General features: G+C 43.7%; 1 protein-coding gene across 9 annotated transcripts in view; it reads right to left on the bottom strand.

Moving 5' to 3' along the window:
* Positions 1–25,696, bottom strand: part of LOC112265016 (DISP complex protein LRCH3) — a 77,768-nt gene that overhangs the window by 24,477 nt on the left and 27,595 nt on the right. For 7 of the 9 annotated variants that reach the window (XM_042295788.1, XM_042295789.1, XM_042295792.1 and 4 more), the window contains exons 3-11: positions 18,973–19,099; positions 18,691–18,796; positions 16,882–17,018; positions 16,600–16,709; positions 12,279–12,372; positions 6,896–7,028; positions 1,569–1,711; positions 472–548; positions 123–162 (exon numbers count right to left, since the gene is read on the bottom strand). In XM_042295788.1, the coding sequence (XP_042151722.1) occupies positions 123–162; positions 472–548; positions 1,569–1,711; positions 6,896–7,028; positions 12,279–12,372; positions 16,600–16,709; positions 16,882–17,018; positions 18,691–18,796; positions 18,973–19,099 (967 nt within the window). The remainder of the gene's footprint in view (positions 1–122; positions 163–471; positions 549–1,568; positions 1,712–6,895; positions 7,029–12,278; positions 12,373–16,599; positions 16,710–16,881; positions 17,019–18,690; positions 18,797–18,972; positions 19,100–25,696) is intronic. The other 2 variants (XM_042295790.1, XM_042295794.1) reach the window with 1 other exon arrangement.

Below are 25,696 nucleotides of genomic sequence, written 5' to 3'. Positions count from 1 at the left end.
GGAGTTGAAGAGAGGCGGTATCAACATTTAGACAATACATCAAGATTAAAAACATGGTAGTAATTACGTAGTAATAAACAGTATTGGGAGCTGTACCCAGCATTTAGACATACTCTGGTTACCTGATTATGAGAGGTAGAAGAGGTTGGATCATGGACAGTCCTGAGGGAGGGGGGTGGGTGGGAGACAGAGGGAGGAAGGGAGGGGGTTAGATGTGTGATCTAACTAAATACAGATTAGATTAGGGATCTTTATTTAGACTGGAGACTGTATGGTCTGTTGAGCACAGTCATTTGGTAAGTCAATTTGTTTTGTTAAAAACCAAACAGAGACACGACAGTAACGCAGGCTGAGAATCTGCAATAGAGATTGGCTCATGTGTTTGTGTGAGAGTGTTATACGTCACATACAACACTGCTATAGGTCAAGTTACAAGAAAGATAGGGTGTGTGTACACACACGTCTCCCTACCTGTTCTGCAGAGAATTGTGTCGCCTCGGGTCGTCTGTCCTTGAGTCTCTGGAGGAGTTGGACTTGACTGGAGAGCTCTACAAGACAGAGACAGTCATCAATACACCAGCCACGATCTCGCTGTAACGCCACACACCACCAACGTGCACACACAGACGGAGTGTGTTCAGTTTGGTTCAATGTTTACTATGTTGCGTGAAGACTTGCCCTGATTGACACGTTTCCCTAAAACGATGCGCACCATTCTTCAACAGCCTTTTGGAGTTACGTTTGCTCCTGTTTGGAGAGTGCGGCCTGATCAATACAAATTGCAAAACTCATGCAGCACACCATACACTACCGCTTCCTGGTCACCATAATCAGGTTCTTCAACTGGTCATTCAGAACAGTAGTTTCGGTTGAATTATTTAAAAATATATATTTTTTTTTCTCCCTCATGATGTATAATTGTGATCTTGTCTCATCGCTACAAATCCAACGGGCTTGGGAAAGGAGAAGGTCGAGTCATGAGTACTCCGAAAACATGACCCACCAAGCCTCGCTTCTTAACACCCGCTCGCTTAACCCATAAGCCAGCTACCTCAATCTGTTGGAGGAAACACTGTTCAACTGACGACCGAAGTTTGCAGGCACCTGACCCGCCACAAGGAGACGCTAGAACGCGATGGGCCAAGTAAAGCCCACCCAACAAACCCTCCCCTAACCCGGACGACACTGGGCCAATTGTGCGCCACCCTATAGGACTCCCGGTCATCGAACCTCAGGCTGTAGTGACGCGACAACACAACGATGCAGTGCCTTTGACTGGTGCGCCACTCGGGAGGCCGTTTCTGTTGAATTAAACATGGCATACTGTTCTGTCGTGATGAACAGGCCCGCAGCCTTCTACATACAGTCCTGTACTCACTGGCCAGTCTCACGCACAAGCGCACTCATGAACACACACACAGTTGGTCCAGTTGGCGGAGTATGGCGCTTGTACGGGTGAGTGATTCCCACTGGGGTCACCCATACAAACATGTCCAATTGGATGAAAGACTCTGATGAATGGCATATATTCTATTTTATATCACACACACACACACACACACACTTACCTCTCCAGTGATGCGGCGCTCGATGTATGCCATGAACTGGGAGCTGAGGCTGATGGTTTCTGCTACTTCTCCTCTCCTACCCTCCTCTTCCTCCTCTCCTGCACAACTGTCTATAAAGTCTATCTGCTCCAGCTCTCCCTCTACTACAGACAGACACAACAGAAAGACAGATTACCACCAGTTCAAAGTAAAGATGAAGAAAGATGTCGAATATACACTGAACAAAAATATGAATGCAACATGCAACAATTTCAAAGATTTACAGTTCATAAGGAAATTGGTCAGTTGAAATAAAATTAGGCCCTATTCCATGGATTTCAGGACTGGGAATACAGATATGCATCTGTTGGTCACAGATACCTTCAAAATAAAAAGGTAAGGGTGTGGATCAGAAAACCAGTCAGTATCTGCTGTGACCACCATTTGCCTCATGCAGCGCGACATCTTTGCATAGAGTTGATCAAGCTGTTGATTGAGGAATGATGACCCACTCCTTTTCAATGATGTGCAAAGTTGCTGAATATGGAACACACTGTCGTACACGTCTACCTAGAGGATGGAAATATGCTCAATGGGTGACGTCTGGTGAGTATGCAAGCCATGGAAGAACTGGGACATTTTCAGCTTCCAGGAATTGTGTCGAAATCCTTACGACATGGGGCCGTGCATTATCATGCTGAAACATAAGGTGATGTGGGCGGATGAATGGCATGACAATGGGTCTCAGGAACTCGTCACAGTATCTTTGTGCATTAAAATGACCTATGATAAAATACAATTGTGTTCTTTGACCTCTTTTCCCTCCCCATACCATAACCCCACCGCCACATTGGGGCACTCTTTTCATAAAATTGACATCAGCAAACCGCTTGCCCACACGACACCATATGCTGTCTTGCCGGTACAGTTGAAACAGGGATTCATCCGTGAAGAGCACACTTCTCCAGCGTGCCAGTGGCCATCAAAGGTGATTTCCCCACTGAAGTCGGTTACGACACTGAACTGCAGTCATGTCAAGACCATGGTGAGGATGACGAGCACATAGGTGAGCTTTCCTGAGACGGTTTCAGACAGTTTCTGACAAATTCTTAGCTTCTGCAAACCGACAGTTTCATCAGCTGTCCGGGTGGCTCGTCTCAGGTGAAGATGCCGGATGTGGAGGCCCTGGGCTGGCATGGTTACACGGGGACTACGGTTGTGAGGCCGGTTGGATGTACTGCCAATTTCTCTAAAACAACGTTGGAGAGAAATTAATTCAATTATCTGGCAACAGCTCTGGAGGACATCCCTGCAGTCATCATGAAAATTGCCCGCTCCCTCAAAACTTGAGACATCTGTGGCAATGTTTTGTGTGACAAACTGCACATTTTAGAGTGGCCTTTTAATGTCCCCAGCACAAGGTGCACCTGTGTAATGATGTTTAACCTTTTTGGGATAGGGGGCAGCATTTTCACTTTTGGATGAATAGTGTGCCCAGCCTCCTACTCTGTCCCAGATGCAAATATATGCATATTATTATTAGTATTGGATAGAAAACACTCTGACGTTTCTAAAACTGTTTGAATGATGTCTGTGAGTATAACAGAACTCATATGGCAGGCAAAAAACTGAGAAAAATCAAACCAGGAAGTGGGACATCTGAGGTTTGTAGTTTCAACTCTTGGCCTACCGAATACACATTGAGATATAGATAAAGTTGCACTTCCTACGGCTTCCACTAGATGTCACCGTCTTTAGAAACTTGAATGAGGACTCTACTTTAAAGGAGGGGCTCATGGAACCTCTTTGAGTCAGTGGTCTGACAGAGAGCCTCGGTCTCATGATGCGCGCTCCCAACACAGTTACTTCTCGTTCCAGTGCGAAAGAATTCTCCGGTTGGAACATTGTTGATATTTTATGTTAAAAACATCCTAAAGATTGATTCCATACATCGTTTAACATGTTTCTAAAGGACTGTAATGGAACTTTGAGATTTTGTCTGGATGAAGTGCCTGCGCCTCATGAAGATGGATTACTGGGCTGAACTCCCAGCTGCCCACTGCTCTGAGGCTAGGGAACATTGTCACCACCGATAAATCCGCTATAATTGAGAATTTCAATAAGCATTTCTCTACAGCTGGCCATGCTTTCCACATCGCTACCCCTACCCCTGTCAACTGCCTGGCACCCTCCACAGCAACCCGCCAAAGCCCCCACCATTTCTCCTTTACCCAAATCCAGATAGCTGATGTTCTGAAAGAGCTGCAAAATCTGCACCCCTACAAATCAGCCGGGCTAGACAATCTGGACCCTCTCTTTCTAAAATGATCTGCCGAAATTGTTGCAACCCCTATTACTAGCCTGTTCAACCTCTCTTTCGTATCATCTGAGATTCACAAAGATTGGAAAGCTGCCGCGGTCATCCCCCTCTTCAAAGGGGGTGACACTCTAGACCCAAACTGCTACAGACCTATATCTATCCTACCCTGTCTTTCTAAGGTCTTCGAAAGCCAAGTTAACAAACAGATTACTGACCATTTCGAATCCCACCATACCTTCTCCGCTATGCAATCTGGTTTCAGAGCTGGTCATGGGTGCACCTCAGCCACGCTCAAGGCCCTAAACAATATCTTAACCGCCATCGATAAGAAACAATACTGTGCAGCCATATTCATTGACCTGGCCAAGGCATTCGACCCTGTCAATCACAACATTCTTATTGGCAGACCTTGGTTTCTCAAATGATTGCCTCGCCTGGTTTACCAACTACTTCTCTGATAGAGAGTTCAGTGTGTCAAATCGGAGGGCCTGTTGTCCGTACCTCTGACAGTCTCTATGGGTGTGCCACAGGGTTCAATTCTCGGGCCGACTCTTTTCTGTATACATCAATGATGTTGCTCTTGCTGCGGGTGATTCTCTGATCCACCTCCACCCAGACGACACCATTCTGTATACTTCTGGCCCCTCCTTGGTCACTGTGTTAACTAACCTCCAGACGAGCTTCAATGCCATGCAACTCTCCTTCTGTGGCCTCCAACTGCTCTTAAACGCAAGTAAAACTAAATGCATGCTTTTCAATCGATCGTGGCCCGCACCTGCTCGCCCGTCCAGCATCACTACTCTGGGCGGCTCCGACTTACGTGGACAACTACAAATACCTGGGTGTCTGGTTAGACTGTAAACTCTCCTTCCAGACTCACATTAAGCATCTCCGATCCAAAATTAAATCTACAATCGGCGTCCTATAATCGCAAAAATGCATCCTTCACTCATGCTGCCAAACATACCCTCGTAAAACTGACCATCCTACCGATCCTCGACTTCGGTGATGTCATCTATAAAATAGCCTCCAACACTCTACTCAACAAACTGGATGCAGTCTATCACAGTGCCATCCATTTTGTCACCAAAGCCCCATACACTACCCACCATTGCGACCTGTACGCTCTCGTTGGTTGGCCCTCGCTTCATACTCGTCGCCAAACCCACTGGCTACAGGTTATCTACAAGTCTCTGCTAGGTAAAGTCCCGCCTTATCTCAGCTCACTGGTCACTATAGCAGCACCCACTCGTAGCACGCGCTCCAGCAGGTATATCTCACTGGTCACCCCCAAAGCCAATTCCTCCTTTGGCCGTCTTTCCTTCCAGTTCTCTGCTGCCCATGACTGGAACGAATTGCAAAAATCTCTGAAGCTCGAGACTCACATCTCCCTCACTAGCTTTAAGCACCAGCTGTCAGAGCATTTTACAGATCACTGTACCTGTACTTAGCCCATCTGTAAACAGCCCATCCATCTACCTACCTCATCTCCATTCTATTATATATTTATTTATTTTGCTCCTTTGCACCCCAGTATCTCTACCTGCACATTCATCTTCTGCCGATCTACCATTCCAGTGTTTAATTGCTATATTGCAATTACTTCGCCACCATGGCCTATTTATTTCCTTAACTTACCTCATTTGCACTCACTGTATATAGACTTTTTGTTTTCTTTTGTTCTACTTTATTATTGACTGTATGTTTTGTTTATTCCATGTGTAACTCTGTGTTGTTGTATGTGTCGAATTGCTACGCTTTATCTTGGCCAGGTCGCAGTTGCAAATGAGAACTTGTTCTCAACTAGCCTACCTGGTTAAATAAAGGTGAAATAAAATTTTAAAAACACGCTAACAACAAGTGGCTATTTGGACATAAATTATGGACTTTATTGTACAAATCGGTCATTTATTGTCGACCTGGGATTCCTGGGAGTGCCTTCTGATGAAGATCATCAAAGTGAATATTTATGGTGTTGTTTCTAACTTTGTTGACTCCAAAATGGCAGATATTCCTCTGGCTGTTTTTGGTTCTGAGCTCCGTCCTCAGATTATGCTTCTTCCGTAATAAAAAATAAAAAATCTGACACAGAGGTTGCATTGAGGAGAAGTCTATCTTTAATTCTGTGAAAAAAAAGGTATCTTTTATCAATATTTATTATGAGTATTTCTGCAAAATCACCGGATGTTTTGGAATCAAAACATTACTGCACGTAAGGCACCAATGTAAACTGAGCTTTTTGGATATAAATATGCACATTATCGAACAAAACATACATGTATTGTGTAATATGATGTCCTATGAGTGTCATCTGATGAAGATCATCAAAGGTTAGTGATTCATTTGATCTATATTTCTGCTTTTTGTGACTCTTATCTTTGGCTGGAAAAATGGCTGTTTTTTCAACTTGGCTATGACCTAACAATCATATGTGGTGCTTTCGCTGTAAAGTATTTTTGAAATCGGACATGATGGGTAGATTAACAAGATGTTTATCTTTCATTTGCTGTATTGGACTTGTTAATGTGTGAAAGTTACATATTTCAAAAAAATATTTTTTAATTTCGCGCACTGCCTTTTCAGCGGAATGTTGTCAAAAGGTTGCGCTAGAAAGGTTAATCAGCTGCTTGATATGCCACACCTGTCAGGTGGAAGGATTATCTTGGCAAAGGAGAAATGCCCACGAAAAGGGATGTAAACAAATTTGTGCACAAAATTAGAGTGAAATAAGCTTTTTGTGCGTGTGGAACATTTCTGGGATCTTTTATTTTTGCTCATGAAACATGGCATGTTGCATTTATATTTTTGTTCAGTGTATATTTCCACTGATGTATAATATTATTAGCCTGAAATCCAGACCCATTGTGCTACCATTCCACTCCTTGTACTCCGTGTCATATGCCAAAAAGTCTGGCATGACAAGGAGTGGCAGGGAGAGACATGCTAAACCAACAGACTGGTTCCCAAGCTAGAAAACCAGAGAACAATACTGGAGATACACTAGAGTACAGTTCACACACAGACATGCCTTGATTCTCACATGTGCCGTTGGTAACAGGAAGGGAGCCAGTTGTCCTGTGCTCCTCCCTCTCCCTCCGCTGTCTCTGTTCTTTGGTGATCTCTGCCACACGCAGTGGCAGGTCCGGCAACTCATCTGTGGGCTGTAGGTACACAAGGAATGAAAGCGAAAATGGATGGGAGAGGAATAAACACATGAATGGAGAGATTAGCTTCAACATAACTGAAATATTACACTACCTTGCAATCATAGAACCTTTGTGATTGCTCTTTGTTTCCATTCATGATAACTGACGTGTGCACGTGTGTGGTGTCGGGCTGTGATGATTATGGAATTTTGGATAATGTATATCACCACAGTTGTCATAATTGTCATCTGTTAAATGTTTTGCGCTTGTAATGCAACATAATGCATCTTTGACAATTAGCGACAACACAGCTTTGGAGACACCCCTGTCTTAAAATGTAATGGTTTTGACCGCTTGGAACTCAGTCCATCTGTCATTTGGGACACACTAAGAACCTTCAGCGGTGTCATTACATGTAAAAACTTGATATGGAAAAGAGTTCCATGTAGTCATGTCTCTGTGGAGTAGTGTACATTTCCTGGAGTCTGTTCTAGAATTGGGGACTGTGAAGGGACCCGTTGTGGCATGTCTAGTATGCATGGGTGTCTGAGCTGTGTGCTAGTCGTTTGAAAAGACAGCTGGGTGTGGTCAACATGTCAATACCTCTAACAAAGACATGTACTGATGCAGTCAGTATCTTCTCTACTTTGAGCCAGGAGAGGTTGACATGCACAAAATTGATGATCATTTTCTGTGTACATTTAAGGGTCAGTCATGTTGCTTTGTTCTGGGCCAACTGTAATTTGCTTGACCACCACTTGACCATATGACTGGTCCAGGTGACAAAATTAGGGCCTGTAGGACTTTTGTTGATAGCAATGTCAAGAAAGAAAAGCAGCGCTTTATTACGGACAGACTTCTCCCCATCTTAGCTACCATTACATCAATATGTTTTTACCATGACAGTTTGGAACCCAGGTTTACACCAAGCAGTTGTCTACTGTCCATGACGTTGGCCTGGGGATAGGTTTATGACAGTCATAAATACCTCTTCCCCCCCCTTTTTCCTCTCTCTACCCTACTGATATTACATTTGCAAAACCCTTGGTTAACATAGAGATGCAGGGAACATCAGAAGGTGGGGGGAAATTAACTATATTCTGGTAATCTGACCAATTGAACATATGCGGTGGTACTTAATGAATATGATGTCAGTTCGGTTGTCATCTGAGACATTCTCATCAATGATAAGATGACAAACTCTACAGTGGAAAGTCTACACATCAGAGTTATCGGATTCACATGGAATTGTTGTTCAATTTAAATGTTTGAATATTAAATTATTCGTGATGGGATGAAATGTGATTTTAGCTTCTAAAATGTAAGATAGGGCCCTGCTCAATCAGTGGCCCACCCCTGTGAAGGGACATGGGCTATACAACTTTTCAAACACGCCCTCCTCTCCCTTCCTATATAAAGCCTTGACGACAATGTAACCTGCTGTTCCGAGGATGTGAGGACGATGGTCCGATGTCAGAATGGTTCAGATAATAACTACAGAATGAAGCCAACATCAGCTTTGGTTGCAAATGGTATGAACTTTGAACTCTTATTCACTACAGAAGTGATACCTCCTAGCCGTTGTGTTAGCAACAGCAGCTGCAAACGCAGGTTAGGAAGGAACAGACAGAGTAACCCGTCTACCACACAACAACGTTACTACAACGTATCCAATTTATCAGCAGAGACATTCTTCAAAGGACAAAGGACTTGGTTGGGCAACATGGCCTTCCATCTAGAACCAACCTTCCGAAGCGCAGCTCAGAGTAAATATTTATTGCATTTTCCTTGACCAAATGGGAGGTAATTTAGAATGCATCAGAGTGTATTTACGATAGCACAGCTTCTCCCGGTATCCTATAGTCTTCCCGCTCTTTCACTCAAACCCAGCCCCTTTTCTTTTGTGTAACCAGCTGTCATATGTTCCGCCCGCTAAGCACGTTTTCCTTTATGACGTAATTTGTAATCAGTTATGATTAATTATGTGTATATGTAATTCTGTGTGATTAGTTAGGTATTTAGTAAATAAATAATTAAACCCAATTTTGTATTGCCGATTCAATTTGTTAGCCAGGGTTTGTGCAGATAACCAAGAATTTACAACTTTCAGATGAGACAGAATTAAGGTGACGATTAATATCGACTGCTATTGATGTAAAATATTACTAGGTCTTTAAGAGTTTATTCGGAAGAAAACAGCTCTATAAATATTCTTTCACGGTGCCCAGACTCTCAGACTCTCTAGTTAATTACATTTACACGATTAGCTCAATCAGGTAATCAGGGATATGTTTCGTATTGCGTCAAACAACAACATTGACGAATACGCTGATTCGGTGTGCGAGTTCATTAGAACGTGCGTTGAAGATGTCGTTCCCATAGCAACGATTAAAACATTCCCAAACCAGAAACCGTGGATTGATGGCAGCATTCAGGTGAAACTGAACGCGCGAACCACTGCTTTTAATCAGGGCAAGGTGACCGGTAACATGACCGAATACAAACAGTGTAGCTATTCCCTCCGCAAGGCAATCAAACAAGCTAAGCGTCAGTATAGAGACCAAGTAGAATCTCAATTCAAAAGCTCAGACACAAGAGGTATGTGGCAGGGTCTACAGTCAATCATGGATTACAAAAAGAAAACCAGCCCCGTCACGGACCAGGATGTCTTGCTCCCAGGCAGACGAAATAACTTTTTTGCCCGCTTTGAGGACAATACAGTGCCACTGACACGGCCTGCAACCAAAACATGCGGCCTCTCCTTCACTGCAGCCGAGGTGGGTAAAACATTTAAATGTGTTAACCCTCGCAAGGCTGCAGGCCCAGACGTCATCCCCAGCCGCGCCCTCAGAGCATGCGCAGACCAGCTGGCTGGTGTGTTTACGGACATATTCAATCAATACCTATCCCAGTCTGCTGTTCCCACATGCTTCAAGAGGGCCACCATTGTTCCTGTTCCCAAGAAAGCTAAGGTAACTGAGCTAAACGACTACCGCCCCGTAGCACTCCGTCATCATGAAGTGCTTTGAGAGACTAGTCAAGGACCATATCACCTCCACCCTACCTGACACCCTAGACCCACTCCAATTTGCTTACTGCCCAAATAGGTCCACAGACGATGCAATCTCAACCACACTGCACACTGCCCTAACCCATCTGGACAAGAGGAATACCTATGTGAGAGACAGACATATCCTGTTCAATGCTGTTCATCGACTACAGCTCGGCATTTAACACCATAGTACCTTCCAAGCTCGTCATCAAGCTCGAGACCCTGGGTCTCGACCCCACCCTGTGCAACTGGGTACTGGACTTCCTGACGGGCCGCCCCCAGGTGGTGAGGGTAGGCAACAACATCTCCACCCCACTGATACTCAACACTGGGGCCCCACAAGGGTGCGTTCTGAGCCCTCTCCTGTACTCCCTGTTCACCCACGACTGCGTGGCCACGCACGCCTCCAACTCAATCATCAAGTTTGCGGACGACAAAACAGTGGTAGGCTTGATTACCAACAACGACGAGACAGCCTACAGGGAGGAGCTGAGGGCCCTCGGAGTGTGGTGTCAGGAAAATAACCTCACACTCAACGTCAACAAAACTAAGGAGATGATTGTGGACTTCAGGAAACAGCAGAGGGAACACCCCCCTATCCACATCGATGGAACAGTAGTGGAGAGGGTAGTAAGTTTTAAGTTCCTCGGCATACACATCACAGACAAACTGAATTGGTCCACCCACACAGACAGCATCGTGAAGAAGGCGCAGCAGCGCCTCTTCAACCTCAGGAGGCTGAAGAAATTCGGCTTGTCACCAAAAGCACTCACAAACTTCTACAGATGCACAATCGAGAGCATCCTGGCGGGCTGTATCACCGCCTGGTACGGCAACTGCTCCGCCCACAACCGTAAGGCTCTCCAGAGGGTAGTGAGGTCTGCACAACGCATCACCGGGGGCAAACTACCTGCCCTCCAGGACACCTACACCACCCGATGTTACAGGAAGGCCATAAAGATCATCAAGGACAACAACCACCCGAGCCACTGCCTGTTCACCCCGCTATTCCAGAAGGCGAGGTCAGTACAGGTGCATCAAAGCTGGGACCGAGAGACTGAAAAACAGCTTCTATCTCAAGGCCATCAGACTGTTAAACAGCCACCACTAACATTGAGTGGCTGCTGCCAACACACTGACTCAACTCCAGCCACTTTAATAATGGGAAATGATGTAAAATATATCACTAGCCACTTTCAACAATGCTACCTAATATAATGTTTACATACCCTACATTATTCATCTCATATGTATACGTATATACTGTACTCTATATCATCTACTGCATCCTTATGTAATACATGTATCACTAGCCACTTTAACTATGCCACTTTGTTTACATACTCATCTCATATGTATATACTGTACTCGATACCATCTACTGTATCTTGCCTATGCCGCTCTGCACCATCACTCATTCATATATCTTTATGTACATATTCTTTATCCCCTTACACTTGTGTGTATAAGACAGTAGTTTTGGAATTGTTAGTTAGATTACTTGTTGGTTATTACTGCATTGTCAGAACTAGAAGCACAAGCATTTCGCTACACTCGCATTAACATCTGCTAACCATGTGTATGTGACAAATAAAATTTGATTTGAGTTAATTAAGGAGAAATTATTTTATAGAATAGCATGTCATATCACTTTATCCGGCATAGCCAAAGACACGACACCATCTTGTGTGTGTGTGTCTTACCTAGTTGCCTGACCATCTTGTGTGTGTGTCTTACCTAGTTGCCTGAACATCTTGTGTGTGTACTTACCCAGTTGCCAGTTGTCTTACCCAGTTGCCTGACCATCTTGTGTGTGTGTGTCTTACCTAGTTGCCTGAACATCTTGTGTGTGTGTGTCTTACCCAGTTGCCTGACCATCTTGTGTGTGTGTGTGTCTTAACTAGTTGCCTGAACATCTTGTGTGTGTGTGTGTGTGTCTTACCTAGTTGCCTGAACATCTTGTGTGTGTGTGTGTCTTACCTAGTTGCCTGAACATCTTGTGTGTGTGTGTGTGTGTCTTACCTAGTTGCCTGAACATCTTGTGTGTGTGTGTGTCTTACCCCGTTGCCTGACCATCTTGTGTGTGTGTGTCTTACCCAGTTGCCTGACCATCTTGTGTGTCTGTGCCTTACCTAGTTGCCTGACCATCTTGTGTGTGTGTGTGCCTTACCTCGTTGCTTGACCATCTTGTGTGTGTGTGTGCTCATTCTCACCTCGTTGCCTGACCATCTCTTGTCTCCACTGTCCACGCTGTTGAAGCCAGAGTCCAGTGCGCCGTATGGCCGGCCAGGGTATAGCTCCTCCACACTAAGAGTACAGAAGATAAGATCACCTTGAGAACAGGACGTGGGTCAAAACACAACATCAAATGATTTCAGACACTTGAGCTGCGCTGTACTTTAATTTTACTTTAGCAGGGAGTCATGCAGAGATCACGGTTTCTTTTGCAGATGAGCCCTGCATGAACACATCAATAAACAACATTACACTTAACATACCTATATACACAATATATCAACAGGAAACAAAACACTAAAAGCAAAACACAATCATTTGAAACAAAGCAATTTATTGAGTTGCAGTACAAGTGCAAAATCAAGGAAGTCCCTTGACCCAGGTACGGTTTGTGTCACTGAGGAGTGGATATGTCTGTCTGTCAGAGAATGGGGACAGCGATAGTATCTACAGTGCACTTGGAAACATTTTCCACATTTTGTTACGTTACAGCCGCATTCTAAAATGGACTAAATTTAAAAAACATTCATCGGTAATCTACACACAATAACCCATAATGACAATGCAAAAAAATATGTATTTATAAGTATTCAGACCCTTTGCTATGAGACTAAGGTGCATCCTCTTTCCATTGATGATCCTTGAAATGTTTCTACAACTTGATTGGAGTCCACTTGTGGTAAATTCAATTGATTGGACATGATTTGGAAAGGCACACACCTGTCTTTTTAAGGCCCCATAGTTGCATATCAGAGCAAAAACCAAGCCATAAGGTCAAAGGAATTGTCCATAGAGCTCCGAGACAGGATTGTGTTGAGGCACAGATCTGGGGAAGGGTAATAAAAAAATGTCTGCCGCATTTAAGGTCCCCAAGAACACAGTAGCCTCCATCATTCTTAAATGGAAGAAGTTTGGAACCACCAAGACTCTTTATAGAGATGGCCGCCCGGCCAAACTGAGCAATCGGGGGAGAAGGGAGGTGACCAAGTACTCGATGGTCACTGACAGTTCCAGAACTCCTCTGTGGAGATGGAAGAACCTTCCAGAAAGACAACCATCTCTGCAAAACCACCAATCAGGTCTTTATGGCAGGGATATCGACATGATTCCTCCAGATGTGACGCTTGGCATTCAGGCCAAAGATCTCAATCTTGGCTTCATCTGACCCGAGAATCTTGTTTCTCATGGTATGAGAGTCCTTTTGGTGCCTTTTGGCAAACTCAGTGGGCTGTCATGTGCTTTTTACTAATGAGTGGCTTCCATCTCGCCACTCTACCATAAAGGCCTGATTGGCGGTGTGCTGCAGAGATGGTTGTCCTTCTGGAAGGTTCTCCCATCTCCACAGACGAACCCTGGAGCTCTGTCAGAGTGATCATCGGGTTCTTGGTCACCTTCCCGACCGAGGCCCTTCTCCCCCGATTGCTCAGTTTGGCCGGGCAGACAGCTCTAGGAAGAGTCAACTGTGGGCCCTTAGACAGGTGTGTGCGTCTTTCCAAATCATGTCCAATCAATTGAATTTACAACAGGTGGACTCCAATCAAGTTGTTGAAACATCTCAAGGATGATCTATGTAAACAGGAAGCACCTGAGCTCAATTTCGAGTCTCATAACAAAGGGTCTTAATACTTACGTAAAAAGTATTTTTGTTATTTTTATTTGTAATACATTTGCAAAACATTCTAAACCGATTCCGCTTTGTCATTATGAGGTATTGTGTGTAGATTGATGAGGCAAAACATTTATTTAATACGCTTTAGAATTAGGCTGTAATGTAACAAAAATGGGGAAAAGGGGAAGGGGTCTGAATACTTTCCGAAACTCAGCAAAAAAAGAAACGTCCTCACTGTCAACTGTGTTTATTTTCAGCAAACTTAACATGTGTAAATATTTGTATGAATATAAGATTCATCAACTGAGACTAAAACTGAACCAGTTCCACAAACATGTGACTAACAGAAATGGAATAATGTGTCTCCAAACAAAGGGGGGGTCAAAATCAAAAGTAACAGACAGTATGTGGTGTGGCCACCAGCTGCATTAAGTACTGCAGTGCATCTCCTCCTCATGGACTGCAGCAGATTTGCCAGTTCTTTCTGTGAGGATGTTAGCCCACTCTTCCACCAAGGCACCTGCAAGTTCCCGGACATTTCTGGGGGGGAATGGCCCTAGTCCTTACCCTCTGATCCAACAGGTCCCCGATGTTCTTAATGGGATTGAGATCAGGGCACGTCGCTGGCCATGGCAGAACACTGACATTCCGGTCTTGCAGGAAATCACACACATAATGAGCAGTATGGCTGGTGGCATTGCCATGCTGGAGGGTCATGTCAGGATGAGCCTGCAGGAAGGGTACCACATGAGGGAGGAGGATGTCTTGCCTGTAACACACAGCTTTGAGATTGCCTGCAATGAAAACAAGCTCAGTCCGATGATGCTGTGACACACCGACCCAGACGGACCCTCTACCTCCAAATCGATCCCGCTCAAGAGCACAGGCCTCGGTGTAACGCACATTCCTTCGACGATAAACGCAAATCCAACCATCACCCCTGGTGAGACAAAACCGCGACTCATCAGTGAAGAGCACTTTTTGCCTGTCTGGTCCAGCGACGGTGTGTTTGTGCCCATAGGCGATGCTGTTGCCAGTGATGTCTGGTGAGGATCTGCCTTACAACAGGCCTACAAGCCCTCAGTCCAGCCTCTCTCAGCCTATAGGGAACAGTCTGATGGAAGGATTGTGCATTCCTGGTGTAACTTGGGCAGTTGTTGTTGCCATCCTGTACCTGTCCTGCGGGTGTGATGTTTGGATGTACCGATCCTGTGCAGGTGTTGTCACATGTGGTCTGCCACTGCGAGGACATCAGCTGTCTGTCCTGTCTCCCTGTAGAACTGTCTTAGGTGTCTCACAGTACGGACATTGCAATGTATTGCCCTGGCCTCATCTGCAGTCCTCATGCCTCCTTGCAACATGCCTAAGGCACATTCACGCAGATGAGCAGGGACCCTGGGCATCTTTCTTAGTGTTTTTCAGAGTCAGTAGAAAGGCCTCTTTAGTGTCCTACGTTTTCATAACTGTGACCTTAATTGCCAACCGTCTGTAAGCTGTTGGTGTCTTAACGACCGTTCCACAGGTGCATGTTCATTAATTGTCTATGGTTCATTAAACAAGCATGTTTAAACCCTTTACAAGGAATATCTGTGAAATTATTTGGATTTTTACTTATTTATCTTTGAAGACAGGGTCCTGAAAAAGGGAGGTTTGTTTTTTTGAGATAATTATGTGACTGAAGGAAAAGGTGTGTGTGTAAAACTACTAGAGTGACAATGCAGGTCTGGATAAATAAACTTGTGAGTTGCTTGGTTAGCTTATGTAAAGGAAATGTTACTTTGTGCATCTTGTCTTTGGTGTCATAAACATTCCTTGGTTCCTGCCTGTGCCTGGTAAAGATATGAGGGGCTGTCATGACCTCCTCCTTTAAACTATTTGGCAGAAAGCCCAGAACATGTTCTTTAAGTTAAGATAGGAGACGGTGCCAGAAATGCCGGAACCAACTCTATGAAATATGCCTATATAAGGGAACTAAAAAGGACTGGCCTGTTAGTGCTCCTGACAGACGTTCACTATAGTGCATCAAGTTCGTTGGAACCTCTCCAGCGCGCGGATAATAAGCAATGATTCATTTAAGTTTGACTTTGAGTGTCCCTGTGTAAGAATGTCCACAACATCCACCTGTCGCAGAACTTTTTGAATTGGAAGATTATTTGCAAGGACATGTAGTTTTCTTATTGGACAAATTCAGGTTGGTCCCTCCCTGTTTTGACCTGCTTGGTTTCTAGTAAATACACCCCTGGGATCCAGTGAGCTTGATTCATTTTGTATTTCTTAGTGTTTGCAAGGTTGTTGTTATAGTACCTCCCATTCTCAACTCCCTCTTTCAGCTGTGCTCCTCTCATAAACTCTACCCACCTTTCCACCTTCTCTTTTTAACACTCCCTCACTTCCCCATTGATCTCAATTTCTATCTCTCCTCCCCAAACAGTTTCTAGTAAAGTACCTTTAAACATCTACAGAGGGCTCTGAGAAAGCAAGAGCGATTATAGAGCACAAAATATAAAAATGACAAGGGAGAGATAAAAGTAGAGATACTGACAGAAAAAAGCAGGGGCAGGGAGATGTAGAGGAAAGAGTGCCCCCTCTTTCTGCCTCTCTCCAGCTGTTCCTCTGCACACAGCTGCTTCCAGGACAGGCTTCTGCCTTATTATTGGCAGTGGAAGCGTGTGTGTGCAAGTGTGTCTCACCAGGATCCGAAGGGGAGGGGTCTCCTGTCGTAGTCTGGGAGCTCAGGTGGAGTCTTGCTGGCCTCATTGTTCAGATACTTAAATATATGGATCATCCCCTTTATACAAATCTGGGAATGACAGGGAAAGAAACACATTATAGACAATAGAAGGAACAGTTTCACTAGGTTATATTAACACGTGTGGTGCAGGTCAACTGTTTTGTCAAGCTGAGTGTGTATCCTAGTCACTGACTAGGAGCAAAAGGTGTGTTTGTATAGTCAGACTGTGTCCGTGTGTTACCTGTGCAGGTGGGTTCTGTAGTGGGTTGTTGTCCAGCACGATGCTCTGTAGGTGGCGCAGGTTGCGGTAACACACAGGGATGGATGTCACCTTGTTACAAGAGAAGTCCAGACGCACCAGGGGCAACTCAGACAGCTCTGTATGGACATAGGACACACAGGTTACCTTTAATCCCATAGAGTCCATGTCTCCAATGCTTCCATTCTTGATACACACGGGAGACTGTTGAGCATAAAAAACCCAGCAGCGCTGCAGTTCTTGACTCTCAAACCTGGAACCTTCTACTATACCCAGTTCAAAGGCACTTAAATATTTTGTCTTGCCCATTCACCCTCTGAATGGTTCATATACACAATCCATGTCTCAATTGTCTCAAGGCTTAAAAATCCTTAAACCTGTCTTCTCCCCTTCATCTACACTGAGGGGCGGCAGGGTAGCCTAGTGGTTAGAGCCATCATTGAAAATAAGAATTTGTTCTTAACTGACTTAGTTAAATAAAGGTAAAATTAAAAAATTTAAATGAAGTGGGTTTAACAAGTGACATCAATAAGGTATCAGATTTCACCAGGTGTCATATGTCATAAAAATATCATAAATGTCATAATAAGAGCAGGGTACACTGTATACTCAGTGTTAAGTGCCCAAAAAAGGGGGGTTAAATATTGGTCAACTAAATCCTGATCCTTCTTATTTAACCCCCCAATGTGTGTTGTCATGCCAGATTTATCTAATCAAGCAATTATGGTATTTTTTTAATTTCAAAATATACTTGTGTGTGTGGTCCAGGTGGTTGTGTGTGTGTGTGTGTTATTTTCAATGACGGCCTAGAAACAGTGGGTTAACTGCCTCTTTCAGGGGCAGAACGATAGATTTTTACCTGGTCAGCTTTTTTACCTTGTTACAAGTCCAATGCTCTAACCACTAGGCTACCTGCCGCCCCACCCCACTCAAAAGAGAGAAAGACAATCGTTGAACAGTTTTGAACTAATTCATTTCTTCCAAAATTAAGAAGCAGCAAGAGAGAAATAGAGATTGAAAGTGAAAAAAAAAAAACAGCTAACTAATTCGGCCTACTGAAACACCCTGCTCAAACAGAGGGATGCCATGTTAGCTAGTTGGATATGACTATCCAACACAACACTGGAACTCTTCCAAGTCAAGGTAAGCTTTTGGTTTTACTAATGTATTGCCACTGGGGCCTGCCAGTGTAACTGTTTACTGACTGTACACTGTCACAGCATGATTGTATGGGTTGACTAACACTAGTGCTATTAGCTATGTTGACTAAGACGTTACTTTAGCTAATATGGTTAAAACGATGTAGGCTCTGTGCTTAAGTTATGATATGGTTTGGCTTGGTTTGATTTGTTGTGCATTGAAGTCCTCAAGTGAAGCGAAGAAGAAAACAACGTGGCTGTTATGAGAGTGAACTCTATTCATTCCACCGATACTGTTGAAAAACGTTTCTTAAACAGAACGGGGATAAACATACCTGAATTTCTCCAATAGAACCTCGTTTGCAACTGTTGGACTAATGATTACACCCTATATCAGCTAGATGCTGGTAAAAGTGTGCAAAGCGGTATTCAAAGTCACCTCAAATTCTCTCTCAGCCTGTGTGCACCTACGTTGTACTGGGTGAATGGAATATGAATGGGAGTCATCCAACATGCTGTCATAGAAATAAGGCCATGCTCATAAAAAAAAAAATCATCCCCATTTTAAACAGCACTGCACGCCACTGGTGTGTGTGTGTGTTGAGCAGTACAGACACTGCGTTGGGCCAGGTGGTTGAGTGTGTGTGTTGACCTGGGGGCAAGCAGGCCAGGTGGTTGCGACGGATGTTAAGGTCTCGCAGCGAGTCCAGTCGACCAACCTGAGGAGGGAGTGTCTGGATCTCATTACAACTCACGTCCTGGAGAGAGGGATGAGAGAGAGAGGAGAGGAAAGGATGACCTGGTTAAACAGTAATCAAACCACAACACAAAGACTACCAATAAGGGGGTAAAAACAGGCAAATCAACATGGTGGTTTTGACACTAAAACCCACGGTCAATTAAGCCCTAACTGTGTGTGTGTGTCTGTACTGACCAGTTCTGTGAGCTGTAGTAGTTGGCCCAGCTCTTCGGGAAGGGAGACAAGCTTGTTGTTACAGGCAATCAGGACCTTCAACGGCAGACTGCACACCGGGCTGGGCAGGGTCGACAACTGGTTTCGACTGAAATCCGGATGAAAGAAAAACAGGAGAGAGGGCGGAGAGAAATTGTTAGAGAGGTTTTTGACTAAAGCTTAGTAGATTTATGTCCATTCAAATAGTTGTGATGGATGTTTTTTTAAGTGTACTGGCAAGATGGCAAATGTTGATTATTATTAAACAAAGTTACAATGTTCCAACGATGTTCTTGACATTCTTTTGCTATTGTCTGGGAACACTTCCTACCAAACAGGTTGATGTTACAGACCAAAAGTCTTTCAAACCTGTTAATCAGATATGTTGTGACGTTTCTCTATGCCCAAAACAGATCGCTTTAATATTGGTTTATGAATGAACATGGGTTTTGTTCCAAATGACACACTATTCCATATTTAGTGCACTACTTTTATAGTGAATAGGGTGCCTTTGGGATGCTGACAATCTGTTTAAGGCATCACACATCTTCACACAGGTGTGTGTAATATGCATGCATAGGCCGTCTTTCTATGGTTAAGTGTACAAGTGTTATGTCAAATTTGTAAACAGATGTGTCCATCAGAGTTCACTCTGTGTTTATCACCATATGTTCAGGTATGTGAGTGTCAGTGGTGGAAAAAGTACTCAACTGTCATACTTGAGTAAATGTTATAGAAAATGACTTAATTAAAAGCGAGTCACCTAGTGAAGTATTACTTGACTAAAAGTATCTGGTTGTAAATGTACTTAAATACAGTGGTGGAGAAAGTCCTCTACTGACATATTAAAAAAAAATTAAAAAAATAAAAAAGTAAAAGCCATACATCAAATTCTTTATATTAAGCAAACCAGACAGCACAATGTTCTTTTAATTTTTATTTATTTATGGACAGAGGGGGCCACAAACACTCAAACGTAATTTACAAACACAGAATTTGTGTTAAGTGAGTCTGCCAAATCAGTGTCAGTAGGGATGACAACGTGTTCTGTTGATATAGGACCATATTGCTGTAATGCCTGAGCAGTTTGATGGGGTTGAGGTCAGGCTCTGAGCAGGCCAGTCAAGTTCTTCCACACTGATCTTGAAAAAAAACATTTCTGTATGGACCCCATTTTGTGCACGGGGGCATTGTCATGCTGAAACAGGAAAGGGCCTTCCCCAAACTGTTGCCACCATGTTGGAATCACAGAATCGTCTAGAATGTCATTGTATGCTGTCACGTTAAGATTTCCCTTCACTGGAACTAAGGGGCCTAGCCCGAACCATGAAAAACAGCCACAGACCATTATTCCTCCACCAAACGTTACAGTTGGCACGATGCATTGGGGCAGGTAGCGTGATTCATCACTCCAGAGTCCAATGGAGGCGAGCTTTACACCGCTCCAGGCGACACTTGTGCGGCTGCTCAGTCATGGAAAACCATTTGAGGCTCCCGACAAACAGTTCCTGTGCCGACGTTGTTTCCAGAGGCAGTTTGGAACTCGGTAGTGAGTGTTAACACATAGGACAGGCTTCAGCACTCGGTGGTCCTGTTCTGTGAGTTTGTGTGGCATACCACTTTGCGGCCGAGCCATTGTTGCTCCTTGACGTACCCACTTCACAATAAAAGCACTTACAGTTGACCGTGGAAACTCAAGCCGGGCAGAAATTTGACAAACTGACTTTTAATCAGGGCAAGGTGTCTGGTAACATGACTGAATACAAACAGTGCAGCTATTCCCTCCGCAAGGCTATCAAACAAGCTAAGCGCCAGTACAGAGACAAAGTAGAATCTCAATTCAACGGCTCAGACACAAGAGGCATGTGGCAGGGTCTACGGCTGAGCTAAACGACTACCGCCCCGTAGCACTCACATCCGTCATCATGAAGTGCTTTGAGAGACTAGTCAAGGACCATATCACCTCCACCCTACCTGACACCCTTGACCCACTCCAATTTGCTTACCGCCCAAATAGGTCCACAGACGATGCAATCTCAACCACACTGCACACTGCCCTAACCCATCTGGACAAGAGGAATACCTATGTGAGAATGCTGTTCATTGACTACAGCTCGGCATTCAACACCATAGTACCCTCCAAGCTCGTCATCAAGCTCGAGACCCTGGGTCTCGACCCCGCCCTGTGCAACTGGGTACTGGACTTCCTGACGGGCCGCCCCCAGGTGGTGAGGGTAGGCAACAACATCTCCTCCCCGCTGATCCTCAACACTGGGGCCCCACAAGGGTGCGTTCTGAGCCCTCTCCTGTACTCCCTGTTCACCCACGACTGCGTGGCCATGCACACCTCCAACTCAATCATCAAGTTTGCGGACGACACCACAGTGGTAGGCTTGATTACCAACAACGACGAGACGGCCTACAGGGAGGAGGTGAGGGCCCTCGGAGTGTGGTGTCAGGAAAATAACCTCACACTCAACGTCAACAAAACTAAGAAGATGATTGTGGACTTCAGGAAACAGCAGAGGGAACACCCCCATCCACATCGATGGAACAGTAGTGGAGAGGGTAGCAAGTTTTAAGTTCCTCGGCATACACATCACAGACAAACTGAATTGGTCCACTCACACAGACAGCATCGTGAGGAAGGCGCAGCAGCGCCTCTTCAACCTCAGGAGGCTGAAGAAATTCGGCTTGTCACCAAAAGCACTCACAAACTTCTACAGATGCACAATCGAGAGCATCCTGGCGGGCTGTATCACCGCCTGGTATGGCAACTGCACCGCCCTCAACTGTAAGGCTCTCCAGAGGGTAGTGAGGTCTGCACAACGCATCACCGGGGGCAAACTACCTGCCCTCCAGGACACCTACACCACCCGATGCTACAGGAAGGCCATAAAGATCATCAAGGACATCAACCACCTGAGCCACTGCCTGTTCACCCCGCTGTCATCCAGAAGGCGAGGTCAGTACAGGTGCATCAAAGCTGGGACCGAGAGACTGAAAAACAGCTTCTATCTCAAGGCCATCAGACTGTTAAACAGCCACCACTAACATTGAGTGGCTACTGCCAACACACTGTCAATGACACTGACTCTACTCCAGCCACTTTAATCATGGGAATTGATGGGAAATGATGTAAATATATCACTAGCCACTTTAAACAATGCTACCTTATATAATGTTACTTACCCTACATTATTCATCTCATATGCATACGTAGATACTGTACTCTATATCATCGACTGCATCCTTATGTAATACATGTATCACTAGCCACTTTAGCTACGCCACTTGGTTTACATACTCATCTCATATGTATATACTGTACTCGATATCATCTACTGTATCTTGCCTATGCTGCTCTGTACCATCACTCATTCATATATCCTTATGTACATATTCTTTATCCCCTTACACTGTATATAAGACAGTAGTTTTTTTGGAATTGTTAGTTAGATTACTTGTTCGTTATTACTGCATTGTCGGAACTAGAAGCACAAGCATTTCGCTACACTCGCATTAACATCTGCTAACCATGTGTATGTGACAAATAAAATTTGATTTGATTTGATTTTGTTGTAAAGGTGGCATCCAATGACGGTGCCATGTTATAAGTCACTGAGATTAAATAGCAGAATCCACTCATTTGAAGGGGTGTCCACATACTTTTGTAGTGTATTTCACAGTGGTTTAGATGGTACAATGACGCTCAACACCAGGGTTCGTTCATCAACTAGGTTTGGCCTCAGGCCAAATGTTTTCTGAGCTAATAGTCGGTATGTCAGAACATAATTAGCATACAATATTAGCACACTACATTTTTAACACTTCTGACTAGAACATAAATTCAATGCCAATAATTTCGATCTGATTTCACTCAAAATCACCAATGTCTCTATTCAATTATTATTTTGAATACATTGGTGGGGAAAAACAAGTCTACAATACTTTAACATCAACATTCATTAAAAACAATTAGCTTACTAGCAAGAGGAAATCTTAATCTCAAACATCAAAAGGTGGAGAATAAAAATGGAAGTTTAAGGGATGAATGGTTTCAATTTTTGCCTAAAATGACATAACCAAATCTAACTGCCTGTAGCTCAGGCCCTGAAGCAAGGATATGCATATTCTTGGTACCATTTGAAACACTGAAATGCGGAATTGTGAAAGGAATGTAGAAGAATATAACAATAGATCTGGTAGAAGAAAATACAAAGAAAAAAAACAAACGTTTTTTTATTTATTTAAATGCAACAGGAAGGTCCCAGTTCTAGCCATCACTCTGGTTGTAATTCCGATGGTGTCCAAAAGATGACAGCAGTGTATGTGCAAAGTTTCAGACGGATGAGCGAACTACATGACATTTAGTGTGAAGTCACCCAGATACATTTGGGAAAATCGTGTAGGAGACATTTGCATTCATATTACATTTTTCTGAAAGAATATCGTCAAATCTGTATACTTGGACTTTGATTTAGCTTTTCCAGTATTAGTAGCCATATTATAAGTTCAACATTTGCAAAACCAGTTTTCATAACTTCATAACTTTTGCCCAAAAGGAAAAGGTACACTGTCGCACAAGGTTAGTAGCTACATTTTACAACAGATACATGGTTTCCGGATGCTCCCATAAAGCCCAGCTCATTGGCGATCTAGCTAGCGCTGTTTGACCCCGATTGGTGCTTATTTGACACAGTTTTAGTCATTCAGGTGAAGACCGCCTGCGTCATCGGCGTGCCATGAAGGCGTTGCTTTCTGACCAGATATGGTGTTCTATAGGATATACTACACCACTAATGATACAGTGAAGTCTGGTTACGTTCCATGATCTCTGAGGAATACATACAAATGTAATTTGACTGGTTGAAACAACGTTTAGGGTTAGATTTTCAGATTCCTTTCTTTGCAAATGGAACAAGTGGAAATACAAAATCTATGGTGCATGCAAAATGGACCTTTTTAGGATATGAAAAATTATTTTATCCAACAAAACAACACTTCATGTTATCTCTGGGACCCTTCGGATGATAAATAAGAGCAAGATTTCAGAATGTAAGCACACATTTCACCTTCAGAGGTGAATTTATCAAACATATCGCTGTGAAAAGTTGTTGTTACGAGCTCTCCTCAAACAATAAAAGCATGGCATTTTTTCGCTCGAATAGCTACTCTAAATTGGACAGTGAAGTTACATTAACAAGAACTTCAGCTTTCAGCCGATATAAGACACTTATACGTACCAACATTTATTGTTTCTCTAAAATCTGCTATCGTGACAAGGCACTGCATGATTTACAACGGTCCTGTTGACGGGACGCCGATCCCTAACTAGCAAGAGGAAATTTTAATCTCAACTATAGTTGGAGAATAAAAATAACCCCCAATGCCAAACCTGTGGGTTATTTGCAACAAAAATGTTGTTTGCAAAGAATTCAATCTCATAAATCATTATGCATCTAAGCATGGTACTTTCAGTGGTCTTCCCACTCCAGAGAGAGGCATGATGTAGAAAAATGTAAGAGTTAACACACAGAAGCAGAATCCTCCTTTGTGACCTGACTCAACAACAGGTCACAAGTGCCTCCTGGGTTCTAACCCAACACAACATGCCCATCACAGACGTGGAGGTGTTTAAAAAGTGCATGGTGACAGCTTTGGTGGAATTGGCTACGGACAAGTCTATGGATAGCAAAATTGAGACTGTCAAACAGGTGCCCCTGTCTGCATCAACAGCAGGCCGCCACATCCATGCTCTGGTGGATGATCTGCATAGGATTGTTCTGGAGGGGCTCAATCAGGCTGAGCATTTTTCCCTGGCTATTGATGACAACACTGATGTAGCACAGTTGTGTGTGTATATGTCCGTTAATTAGATTATTTTTCCATTTCTTAAAGAACATTAGACCAGTGCCTTTGTAATTTGGAACATGACCATAAATGTGTTAGGGTGCCTGTATAAGTTGTATATTTAAGACACTGAGGAGAGGACGGGGGGCTAAAAGCAAGTCTGGCATTCTGGGATATATGCAATCTGTGTATTATTCTTAATTTGATTGCTCAAGTACCATAACAGATAGTTTTTGCACATCTCCAAATGTCCTCCCACATCTCCTCGTCAATAATAACAGACAATTATTTCTCCCACACCTGCTTGACCACCTGTGTGTCAACAGTAGAAATGGACCTTAAAGCATCATAAAATAATTATTTCAATGACAAGACATCAGGGTTGCCAATGAAGGTGGTGCTCTTCAAAATAGGTCTAACTTGTAGAAAGTGAAAAGAGTCCTACTTTTGGAGTTGATATTTCTCAACCATCTGCTCAAATAACAATAAAATCCTATCAGTAACAAAATCATTTAGTCTGCCTATGCCCTTATTAAGCCAAACATTAAAGACAGCATCCAGCAATCCTGATACAAATATGGGTTGTTAAGAATTGGGGTAAGAGCAGAGGTTAGTTTGGACCTTCCCAAAACACTTTGAACTGCCCTCCTCCATGCTTTGAGTGCATTAAATAGAATGGGATTATTGCAGTAATCTTACACAGATTTGAAGCTTCGAGATGAATATCAAAGCATCAGCATACAAGCTTATTTTTTGACAAACGTCACCAATGAGCAGACCCTGTATAGCAGGCGTTACTCTGATGGCCTCGGCCAATGGTTCCATACTGAGCGCAAATTGGCGAGGGGAATAA

This window comes from Oncorhynchus tshawytscha, linkage group LG13 (assembly GCF_018296145.1).
Source record: "Oncorhynchus tshawytscha isolate Ot180627B linkage group LG13, Otsh_v2.0, whole genome shotgun sequence".
Classification (NCBI taxonomy): domain Eukaryota; kingdom Metazoa; phylum Chordata; class Actinopteri; order Salmoniformes; family Salmonidae; genus Oncorhynchus; species Oncorhynchus tshawytscha.
This window is presented reverse-complemented; position numbering and strand designations above follow the sequence as displayed.